General features: G+C 41.9%; 1 protein-coding gene across 1 annotated transcript; it reads left to right on the top strand.

Moving 5' to 3' along the window:
- Positions 1-4,398: 4,398 nt before the first annotated feature.
- On the top strand, positions 4,399-10,491 carry LOC148718086 (uncharacterized). The gene is made up of 4 exons (XM_088743637.1): positions 4,399-4,841; positions 4,887-5,313; positions 5,554-7,734; positions 8,092-10,491. Exons 1-4 carry the CDS (start codon positions 4,399-4,401, stop codon positions 9,655-9,657), a joined length of 4,617 nt encoding a protein of 1,538 aa, XP_088599763.1. The 3' UTR covers positions 9,658-10,491.
- Positions 10,492-11,482: the final 991 nt, after the last annotated feature.

The following is an 11,482-nucleotide window of genomic DNA, read 5'->3' as shown; positions in this document are numbered from 1 at the left end:
GCATAAAGACTAAGGATTTTTTCGTATAATAATTTAATAATTTTATTATCTCTATAGCGCAAAATTCATTATATATATGATCTAATGCGCTATACCTAAGATCATCACAAATCAAGGGGAAGAACAGGAGGAACTAGAAGTTGTTGCATGGTTCGAGGCTTGCGGCTGTTGTAGATCCTCGATTTTTTGGTCGAGCTTTTCTTTGAGCTTCTTAGCCGATGAGAAATCGATGTCTTTAGCCCTCTCATACAGCACTTCATTGACCTATGTCGGCAAAATCCATGAGCATTTTACCTGAGTGCAAGTAAGCTTGGGGTGTCACGAAAACTCACACCCCGAAAACTCAGACCTCAGACCTCAGACCCCGAAAACTCAGACTCCTCGAAAATTCAAGTGATAAACTCGACTCATGATCACTCCTGGTAATCCCGCGTGTATTTTGACCTTTTGGGTCTTGATCCAACTGAAGCAGCAAAAGCAAGGCCGCAAGTTGCACGTTTCGCAAAATCGTCCGATGGTTAAGTATTAAAACATTTTAGAGTGACACAAGACTTCATTTAGCTTAGATTTACCTCCATTTTTCCCGTTAATTTTGAACTTTTCATTCACAGTTAACGGGATCAAATGCGCTCCCTCCAACATCAAAGTATTAAAATGTGGCGTGATTTTGACGAGCCGAAAGGGACGTTTGTTTACCTTTTTGTACTTCGTTGCACAGATCCTTGTTGTCGCTCTGTTAAAATTCTTAAATATTTCGCGATAATAATGGATAAAAACAGAGACTCGGCCCACCAGTCCCAAAACGAAGACAATTTTGCGACCCTTGGGCTAGAGTTCTTAAATGAGGCAGAAAGAGAAAAACAACGCGAAAGAAGACTCGGCATCAGCGCCGTCACGATTCGCTTCACTGAAGAATCACTCTTGATATTGTTGTCCGTCTTTCGCGTCGGATTTGTTGCATTGTTCCACCGGTTATATTATAAAAAAAATTGGTTCATGGTTTATGCTATGCACTATCGAATTATGGAGCACTTCGAAAGCTTTGAGAACACTTCGAGGGACCTGAGTTTTCGGTGTCTGAGTTTTCGTGACACCCAGCGAGCTTGCCATGAATTCTAGTAGTTGCCTCAAACATAAATAAAACACTTGCGATATGTGAGCATGACTCAGCCAGTCCAGCTTTGCATCCCAAGCAATGGGCTGACAAAATAGTCCCATCGTTTTCGGAAATGACCCAAATGTTCACTAAAGGATCATTCATATGCTGTGAATGCCAAACTCGTGCTCTCACGGCATACTTGCCAGCGATTACTTTGCCTACAACTGAGGTTACAAATCCCGACACCATTTGATTAAACACCTCTAGACTCTTGAACGCCTTGAACTGCTTCTTGGTGTAGAAGCTGGTCTCAAGAACGAGGTAACTCAGCAAGTCCGACGCTTCCACAGGAGGCAAGCATTTTGGACTGAACTTCTCGGCTGGTATGCTTGCAGGGTCAACCCCAATGACCGAGATCTTTTGCAAACATCTTTCCTTCCAACTCTCTAAGCTTTCGGCATACTCAGAGAGCACTGGGATACCTTAAGATGAATGCCGGATACTTTTATCGCTTTTTTCTGTCTGGATATTCATGTAGTTGGCGAAATAATACGGCGATAAGAGAGAGGGCTTCACTATAGAAATCGATTAATTATTCATAAATTTGACACCCGAGGGACACCAACATGGCGGACACTAACTTCAGCAAAGCTTGTGACGTCACCTGAAACCCAACCATACGTTAACTGTACCGACTAATAGAGGGGTAAACCACTTTTTAGGGAAAGTAAAGTTCGCTGTCTTTTATCTGAGATATTACGGGAAATGGAATACGTGCACAAAAACGATACCAATTGACATTACGTCGCCACATAAAAGACGAGGTCAAATTGCCTATGTTGTTGTCTAATTTGACCATGTTCACTGAAATTAGCCAATCAGCAAACATTTGGTGAGAAATTGAAGAAGTAATCATATTTTCAGTATATTATTCCCTATTGCCGATCTTCAATTAATTTTATAAGCTATGAAGTTCTGGATATTGAAATACTGCAAACTCAGGGCCTTTTCCCTTACTTGGGGGTGGGCTTTTTCCCGTCCCACCTCCAACTAAGGGAAAAGGCCCTGGAACCGAGGTTGGAAATACTGTTTAAGTTTGACTTATACTTCTTACGCAAACGGGGAAAACATGAACGTGGGTCAAACTTCAGTGGCTTTAACACGATTCCAGAGATCATACCCAGATCCCTGAAATAGTTTCAAACCAATGGCCCCTCTTGCAGCCATCAGATACTGTAGCTAGAGCTATAGAAAAGTGAAAAATCCGGCAAACGCTAAATTTGGTCTCAGTAGCACTTTAAGAGCCACTGACCATAAATATCGAGAATCCGCCGACAGTTGCAAGATTTCGTAATTCATTTCATTTTTTCTAAAGGACCCTTTTAGTGAATCTTTTTCGAAAATTGTATCAAAAAGTTCGATCGCGCTTTTTTTCCCCGAAAAATCGAAAAGTTCAAAATACGCCCGGATGGCCATTGTCCGCCACGTAAAGCAAGTAAAAAAATTATGCAACTTCGGTAACTTCGTACGCTACAAAGCGATGCAATCCCGCTTATTAATTTTGTGTGCTAGCAGAGGGTCCTTTAATCTCTTGGAAAATATTAATTTCTTGTTATGTTGTCGCGTTAAGTCTGAATAGTGACTCGTTGGCGTTGAAATGGAGTACTTCGCGTCTTTTTCGCAGAGGTAAAATAAAGGTCAACTTCAATGGCCTATACTATAGGCCATTGAAGTTGACCTTTATTTTACCTCTGCGAAAAAGACGCGAAGTACTCCATTTCAACGCCGACGAGTAGGTATGCCATATACATTTACTGATCATAATATACCTCATTTCAAAGCTTTATCCTTGTATTTTCATTCCTCCAATTCTCTGTATTCGTCCGGCATTAGCGGCGCGTCCATGTTTAAAAGAGTTTGGGTTTTTTGTCTTAAATGCAAGTCATATCGCTGAACAGCTGTCACGACCCATTTAAAAGCCTTTAAAATGGTCCGTTACGATATATTTACAAATTAAAATATACATCATCTTTAAGCTTTATCCTTGAAGTTTAATTCCTCAAAGTATCTTTCTTGGCCCGCCATAGGCGGCGCGTCCAGCTTGAAAAGAGTTCGGGCTAAAATGACAAAAATTGTATTGCGATCCGTTGAACGGCTGTCACGGAAGGGGTCAAGGCCAATCTTTTAGCTTGGCCAGTAATGTAGCCAGGAATGAACCAAATAGGAGACCTCTTGATTTACGAGACTATTCAGACTTTCTATTTTCTAAGAGATAAAAGGAACGTCTGCTAGCACACAAAGTTAAAAAGCAGGACTGCATCGCGTTGTAACCGTACGAAGTTGCCGAACATGCGTAATTTTTCATTAGGGAGCTTTAGCAACGACGACGGCGACGGCGACGGCAACGAGAACGGCAGAAAACAATAGGCTTAATGAGCAAAAACAATCGCCCTGCACGTCCGTTTAACATTTTGGTACATTTCTTTGCCGCTCTCGGCAAGACAACATTGTCAAATAACCAAACTTTAGGTTTTCTCGAGAACGTGAGCGCATGACGGTTAATTTTTCTTTCTTTCTCCTTACTTTAACGCCATTCGTAGTGATATAGTCCCTGAATAATTCGCCAGCATTTTCCAAGTAAAACACATCGGAATAACCTCGAAAGAGTTAAAAAAAACCAAAAGTTAGAAATTGACACGACGTTTTCTTTGCCGTCGCCGTCGTCGTTGCTAAAGCTCCCCATTGCTTTACGGGGGAAGGGAGGAAGAGAATGGCCATCTGGGCGTAGTTTGAACTTTTCGATTTTTCGGAGAAAAAAAAAACGCGATAGAACTTATTGATATAATTTTCGAAAAAGCTTTACTAAAAGGGTCCTTTGGAAAAAAGAAAATCAATTACGAAATTTTCCAACTGCCGGCGGATTCTCGATATTTTTGGTCAGTGGTTCTTAAGAGGGTCTCCATGGAGTAATGACTTTTACGGCTAACCGTTAACTTTGGCCATTTGACGGCTACCTTTGAATATAATTCTATTGTTGTCATGAGAAATGTTTTCTTTTTCGGTTAACCTTTTTTTATGACTATCGGTTAAAATTTTCGGCCAGTTTACGGCCAGCGGTTAGCCTCATTGAAACCTGTCTTAAGAGCTTCGGTAAGGCAGATCATATACTAGGTTTGCGTGCTCAAATTGTTAAGACAACGAAACCAAGGGTTCTTTTAAATCTTCTAAATTATTCGCCTCAGATGTGTAGTAGTTAACTCGCCGCAATTTTTTTCTCAATAACAGCGAAGATAGCTGTGATGCACAACACAGGAGAAGATTTTGTCACGTTAGCTATCAACATAGGTCTAGCTGTCACCACTTTCCTTCTCAACACTGGTTTCGTTAGAAGAGCCATCCTATTCTGCGAAGAATGTTCAGTTCTACTAAACAATGGAAATTTAAGCAAGAAAAGTCCAGTTTCGAAATTACTTCATCAAAGCATTTTAAATTTAAGGAGAAAGGTGGTGTCCAAAGTATTACTCTTGTCTCAGGACTCTGATGACAACTTCCATAAAGGTTACCTAAATTTAGTTCTTGGTAGAATACTTCGAGCTCAAAACAATCTTAAGGAGGCAATAAAATTTTATGAGACGGCCAAAAACATCATGAAAGCATCTGGCAATGTAAAAGAAGAAGCAGAATGCTACAACGAACTGGGAACATTATTCAAGTCGCTTAGTCAACATGACAAGGCCCGAGAGTATCTGGAGAAAGCACTCGCTATCAAAAAAGCTGTTGGCGACAGAGATGGAGAAGCAACAATCTATGGAAACTTAGGAACATTGTTCCGATCGCTTGGTCAATACTACAAGGCCAAAGAGTATCTCGAGAAAGCACTCGCTATCAAAAAAGCTGTTGGCGACAAAGATGGAGAAGCAACAAGCTACGGAAACTTAGGAACGTTATTCACATCGCTTGGTCAATACGACAAGGCCCGAGAGTATCTGGAGAAAGCACTCGCTATTAAAAAAGCTGTTGGCAACAGAGATGGAGAAGCAGCAATCTACGGAAACTTAGGAACATTGTTCCTATCGCTTGGTCAATACGACAAGGCCCGAGAGTATCTGGAGAAAGCACTCGCTATCAAAAAAGCTGTTGGCGACAAAGATGGAGAAGCAGCAATCTACGGAAACTTAGGAACAGTGTTCCGATCGCTTGGTCAATACGACAAGGCCCGAGAGTATCTGGAGAAAGCACTCCCTATCAAAAAAGCTGTTGGCGACAGAGATGGAGAGGCAATAATCTACGGAAACTTAGGAACATTGTTCATAGCGCTTGCTCAATATGGCAAGGCCCGAGAGTATCTGGAGACAGCACTCGCTATAAAAACAGCTTTTGGCGACAGAGATGGAGAAGCAGCAATCTACGGAAACTTAGGAACGTTATTCACATCGCTTCGTCAATACGACAAGGCTCGAGAGTATCTGGAGAAAGCACTCGCTATTAAAAAAGCTGTTGGCAACAGAGATGGAGAAGCAACAAGCTACGGAAACTTGGGAACGTTGTTCACATCGCTTGGTCAATACGACAAGGCCCGAGAGTATCTGGAGAAAGCACTCGCTATCAAAAAAGCTCTTGGCGACAAAGATGGAGAGGCAACAATCTACGGATACTTAGGAACATTGTTCCGATCGCTTGGTCAATACAACAAGGCCCGAGAGTATTTGGAGAAAGCACTCGCTATAAAAAAAGGTGATGGCGACAGAGATGCAGAAGCAGCAATCTACGGAAACTTAGGAACGTTGTTCACATCGCTTGGTCATTACAACAAGGCCCGAGAGTACCTGGAGAAAGCACTCGTTATCAAAAAAGCTGTTGGCGACAAAGATGGAGAAGCAGCAATCTACGGAAACTTAGGAACATTGCTCCAATCGCTTGGTCAATACGACAAGGCCCGAGAGTATCTGGAGAAAGCACACGCTATCAAAAAAGCTGTTGGCGACAGAGATGGAGAAGCAACAAGCTACGGAAACTTAGGAACGTTGTTCACATCACTTGGTCAATACAACAAGGCCCGAGAGTACCTGGAGAAAGCACTCGCTATCAAAAAAGCTGTTGGCGACAAAGATGGAGAAGGAGCAATCTACGGAAATTTAGGAAAATTGTTCCGATCGCTTGGTCAATACGACAAGGCCCGAGAGTATCTGGAGAAAGCACTCGCTATCAAAAAAGCTGTTGGCGACAGAGATGGAGAAGCAACAAGCTACGGAAACTTAGGAACGTTGTTCACATCGCTTGGTCAATACAACAAGGCCCGAGAGTACCTGGAGAAAGCACTCGCTATCAAAAAAGCTGTTGGCGACAAAGATGGAGAAGCAGCAATCTACGGAAACTTAGGAACATTCTTCCTATCGCTTGGTCAATACGACAAGGCCCGAGAGTATCTGGAGAAAGCACTCGCTATCAAAAAAGCTGTTGGCGACAGAGATGGAGAAGCAACAATCTACGGAAACTTAGGAACGTTGTTCACATCGCTTGGTCAATACGACAAGGCCCGAGAGTACCTGGAGAAAGCACTCGTTATCAAAAAAGCTGTTGGCGACAAAGATGGAGAAGCAGCAATCTACGGAAACTTAGGAACATTGTTCCGATCGCTTGGTCAATACGACAAGGCCCGAGAGTATCTGGAGAAAGCACTCGCTATCAAAAAAGCTGTTGGCGATAGAAATGGAGAGGCAATGATCTACGGAAACTTAGGAACATTGTTCATAGCGCTTGCTCAATATGGCAAGGCCCGAGAGTATCTGGAGAAAGCACTCGCTATGAAAACAGCTGTTGGCGACAGAGATGGAGAAGCCGCAATCTACGGAAACTTAGGAAAGTTATTCACATCGCTTGGTCAATACGACAAGGCTCGAGAGTATCTGGAGAAAGCACTCGCTATTAAAAAAGCTGTTGGCAACAGAGATGGAGAAGCAACAAGCTACGGAAACTTAGGAACGTTGTTCACATCGCTTGGTCAATACGACAAGGCCCGAGAGTATCTGGAGAAAGCACTCGCTATTAAAAAAGCTGTTGGCGACAGAGATGGAGAAGCAACAAGCTACGGAAACTTAGGAACGTTGTTCACATCGCTTGGTCAATACGACAAGGCCCGAGAGTATCTGGAGAAAGCACTCGCTATTAAAAAAGCTGTTGGCAAAAGAGATGGAGAAGCAACAAGCTACGGAAACTTAGGAACGTTGTTCACATCGCTTGGTCAATACGACAAGGCCCGAGAGTATCTGGAGAAAGCACTCGCTATCAAAAAAGCTGTTGGCGATAGAAATGGAGAGGCAATGATCTACGGAAACTTAGGAACGTTGTTCACATCGCTTGGTCAATACGACAAGGCCCGAGAGTATCTGGAGAAAGCACTCGCTATTAAAAAAGCTGTTGGCGACAGAGATGGAGAAGCAACAAGCTACGGAAACTTAGGAACGTTGTTCACATCGCTTGGTCAATACGACAAGGCCCGAGAGTATCTGGAGAAAGCACTCGCTATCAAAAAAGCTGTTGGCGACAGAGATGGAGAAGCAGCAATCTACGGAAACTTAGGAACGTTGTTCACATCGCTTGGTCAATACAACAAGGCCCGAGAGTGCCTGGAGAAAGCACTCGCTATCAAAAAAGCTGTTGGCGGCAGAGATGGAGAAGCAAATATCTACGGAATTTTATCGCAACTTTATATGTCTCTCGGTAAATTTGGGGAGGCTGACAAATATCTTGAAAGAGCAATGGCAATTAGAATGAAAGTCGGTGGCCGAATAGAAGCGAGTGATTTAACAAATCTTGGAATAATCGCTCATCGGCGTGGTTTGTATGAGAAGTCTATGGAATATCACGAAAGAGCACTTGCAATTTCGATAGAGGCTGGCAGCAGACTAGGAGAGGTAGTCAGTTACGCAAACTTGGGATCATGTTTCCACTCCATTGGTAAATATGACATGGCCGAAAAATACTCCAGGAAGGCCCTCCAACTCAGCAGAGATATTAAGGACATTCTCAACGAGTTCAAATGCCTTTGTGACCTAACGGTGTTGAAAGTATCAGAAGTTGATTTTAAAGCCGCGTTTTCGTACCTATTTCAAAGCATTGAAAAGTTCGAAACTTTACGAGGTTCCCTTAAAGAAAACGATCGGCTTAAAACGTCACTTTTAGAGAAGTACGGTACCTTTCCCTACAAGATGCTCAGTCAGTTGCTTTCTTCCAATGCGAAGCCCGAAGACGCTCTTTATGTCGAGGAACTAAGACGGGCAAGAGGCTTGGCCGACCTGATGGAGACTCAATACTCCTTAAAAGAGCAGATTACAGGTAGTCCAGAAACGTGGTGTGGCATTCAGAATATTATTCCAAGAGAAGGAGACTGTGCCTGCTTGTATATTTCGATTGATGAAGAATCTGTTCGGTTTTGGGTTCTCAAAGCAACGAGAGCCATTCTTTTTTTAAAAAGAGAAGTGAATCTTCGCCCAAGCGAGGTGACTGGACTAGTCCCTTCCTTAGATGAGTTTTTCTCAGAAAGTTTCCTTGGCATTTTACCCGAAGAGAAATGCGAAGATCGATCGTTTGACGATACCGAGTCAATGTCGCTTGTCCATGAAAATTGCGCCCTGATGCGTGACGACGATGCTGTCAAAGTTATTAAAGCGAATCTTCACTTATGCCACAAGATAATCATCGCTCCTGTGGCTGATTTACTGAAGGAATCCGAGGTCATAATCGTCCCCGATTCCTGTATGTACCAAGTTCCATTTGCAGCCTTACGTGAAGAAGGAGGCAAGTATTTCTCGGAGACGGCTAGGATCCGTATCGTTCCCTCTTTAACGACTCTCAAGATTATTCAGGAGAGCCCCCCAGAGTATCACAGTCAGGCCGGGGCATTGATAGTAGGTGATCCTGAGGTTGGAGAGGTGATTTACAACGGAAGACGCAGGACAATAGAGCCATTGCCATGTGCGAGAAATGAGGCAGAGATGATTGGAAGACTTCTTGGCGTAACACCTCTGACTGCACACCATGCAACAAAGGAGGCTGTACTTCAAGCGATTTACTCAGTGAGTCTAATTCATCTTGCTGCACATGGAGATGCCGAAAGAGGAGAGATTCTTCTTTCTCCTAAGCGCCCAACACCCTTTATTCCACGAGAAGAAGCCTACCTTTTGACGATGGCGGACATCTCACAAACTAAGCTGAGAGCTAAACTGGTGGTACTTAGCTGTTGTCACAGTGCTCGTGGACAGATTAGAGCTGAGGGAGTTATTGGAATCGCTCGAGCGTTCATAGGATCCGGTGCACGCTCAGTGTTGGCGGCACGATGGGCCTTGGATGACAGAGCCACAGAGAAGTTCATGGGTTGTTTTTACGAACATTTGTTCCGTGGTGAAAGTGCCAGTGAATCTCTTTACGAGGCTAGAAAGTGGATGAGGAATAACGGCTTTGAAGACATTTCTAAGTGGGCCTCGTTCATGCTAATTGGCGACAACGTGAGTTTTGATTTTGGAAAGTGGCCAAAGTCTACTACACCTAAAGAGCCATGAGTCAAGTAAACTCTGTGCATCAGAAGGTACTGGGACTGAGGAAAGCTTGTTTATTTCAATCGCCCCCTTTCCTTAATTGAAAATGACTCCATTTGTGAAAGAGATCTTCGAGATAAAGTGGTGGTAATCCGCCATTGTCGCGAGCATCTCGTCAAAGAGGTTGTAATATATAACATGGAACAGAACAGTTTATAATGCAGAGTTGAAATTTGACAGAGAACAAACTTCAAGAACTTTATTTTTCGAAAAGCGAATTGTTAAGCAGTCAAAATAAGCAAAATTTCCTAAATTGTCTTTTCGACAGCTATTAGTCAATGAAGCCAAGAAAATTGAAAGTAAATTATTTCCTTAAGTGATGCCTATGATTGCCTAAGCACACATTGGGTACTTTTTTCGAAAGATATTTTTGTAACACCAAACATATTTGAAATTTTTTGTAATTTTTTTGAGAAGGTATCATATGGCACCTCAAGTATGATAAAAAAAAGTTTTCCCCATTGGAGTATCATTATGTAAAGTTTTTATGGTTTTTCTTTTGGAAGGAAATACGTAATGATATTTTAGATTTTTTTTTTAAGTGCCTTCCGTACTCGATTTATTTACTACTATCTTTTTGATTAACGGAATTAAATCTTCGGGGAATAAATTTTTTTTCGAGCAATAAAGGTTTAAGATACTAGTTAGAGAAGTAGCTTAAAATTCAGTCATATCAAACTCACGGGGTACAAATAGTCTCTTACTGAATTTCGTGACCACGCTCACTTCATCGGCCCACTCAAATCGAGTGCGATTTTTGGATGTTATATCATCTCGCCGACTCTCCGTGTAAAAAGTTAACCATGTACCACCGAAATATTGAACTATAATATCATGGCTTTCCATTTTATGTATTTTCGTACTACAAAGTAAATGTGAAATGTTCAGCAGGCAACCGTGGACGATACTCCTACTCTTGTACGTTGGATCAGCGATGATCTGATCGACCCAAAATAACGAATATGAAATATAAATATAGAGGCAACACCGATACAACGTAGATAAGTAAATTTAAAAACTGAGCACTATATTTCGGCTGGCCAAACCAGCCTTCTTCAGGTGCAGTGGGAATTAACAGAGAATTGGGGTGATGTTTAATAGATAGCTGTATGATGTAACAGCGGAAATATGTAAAACTAATTTGATTGACAATGAGATAACAATATAAAATAGAAATAGTGAGCAAAAATAGAAATGAAGTAAGGTAAATTGGATAGATAACTAGAAACTAATACATTTCTTCGCGAGCGTTAAGGCCATCTGGATAAATAGTGTTGCCTCTCGATACGCAAGGCCAGGGAAGCATTTTTAATTTCAAGAGGCAACACTATTTATCCAGATGGCCCTAACGCTCGCGAAGAAATATATTAGTTTCTAGTTATCTATCCAATTTACCTTACTTCATTTCTATTTTTGCTCACCAGTTCTATTTTTATTGTTATCTCATTGTCAATCAAATCAGTTTTACATATTTCCGCTGTTACATCATACAGCTATCTATTAAACATCACCCCAATTCTCTGTTAATTCCCACTGCACCTGAAGAAGGCTGGTTTGGCCAGCCGAAATATAGTGCTCAGTTTTTAAATTTACTTATCTACGTTGTATCGGTCTTGCCTCTATATTTATATTTCATACAAAGTAAAGTTTTTCCCTCGTCATTTTCACCTTTTCCCGAGCGGGTCCGTCAAAATTAAGAAGGCGTTCGTGGTCAAAACAAGACCGAGCAAGGAGTTTTGGGCGATTTCTATTTTACGCAAGCGCAAATTGAAAATGTACCACCAAAATC

The sequence above is a fragment of the Stylophora pistillata genome, chromosome 13 (assembly GCF_964205215.1).
Source record: "Stylophora pistillata chromosome 13, jaStyPist1.2, whole genome shotgun sequence".
Lineage (NCBI taxonomy): Eukaryota > Metazoa > Cnidaria > Anthozoa > Scleractinia > Pocilloporidae > Stylophora > Stylophora pistillata.
Note: the sequence above shows the minus strand (reverse complement) of the source record. Positions and strands in the feature narration are given on the sequence as shown.

Coding starts and splice junctions, on each gene's coding strand:
- LOC148718086 (XM_088743637.1), top strand. CDS start 4,399: ATGCACAACACAGGAGAAGATTTTGTCACGTTAGCTATCAACATAGGT. Junction 4,842..4,886: donor CAACATGACAAGGCCCGAGA/GTATCTGGAGAA, acceptor TGTTGGCGACAG/AGATGGAGAAGCAACAATCT. Junction 5,314..5,553: donor CGCTTGGTCAATACGACAAG/GCCCGAGAGTAT, acceptor CAATACGACAAG/GCTCGAGAGTATCTGGAGAA.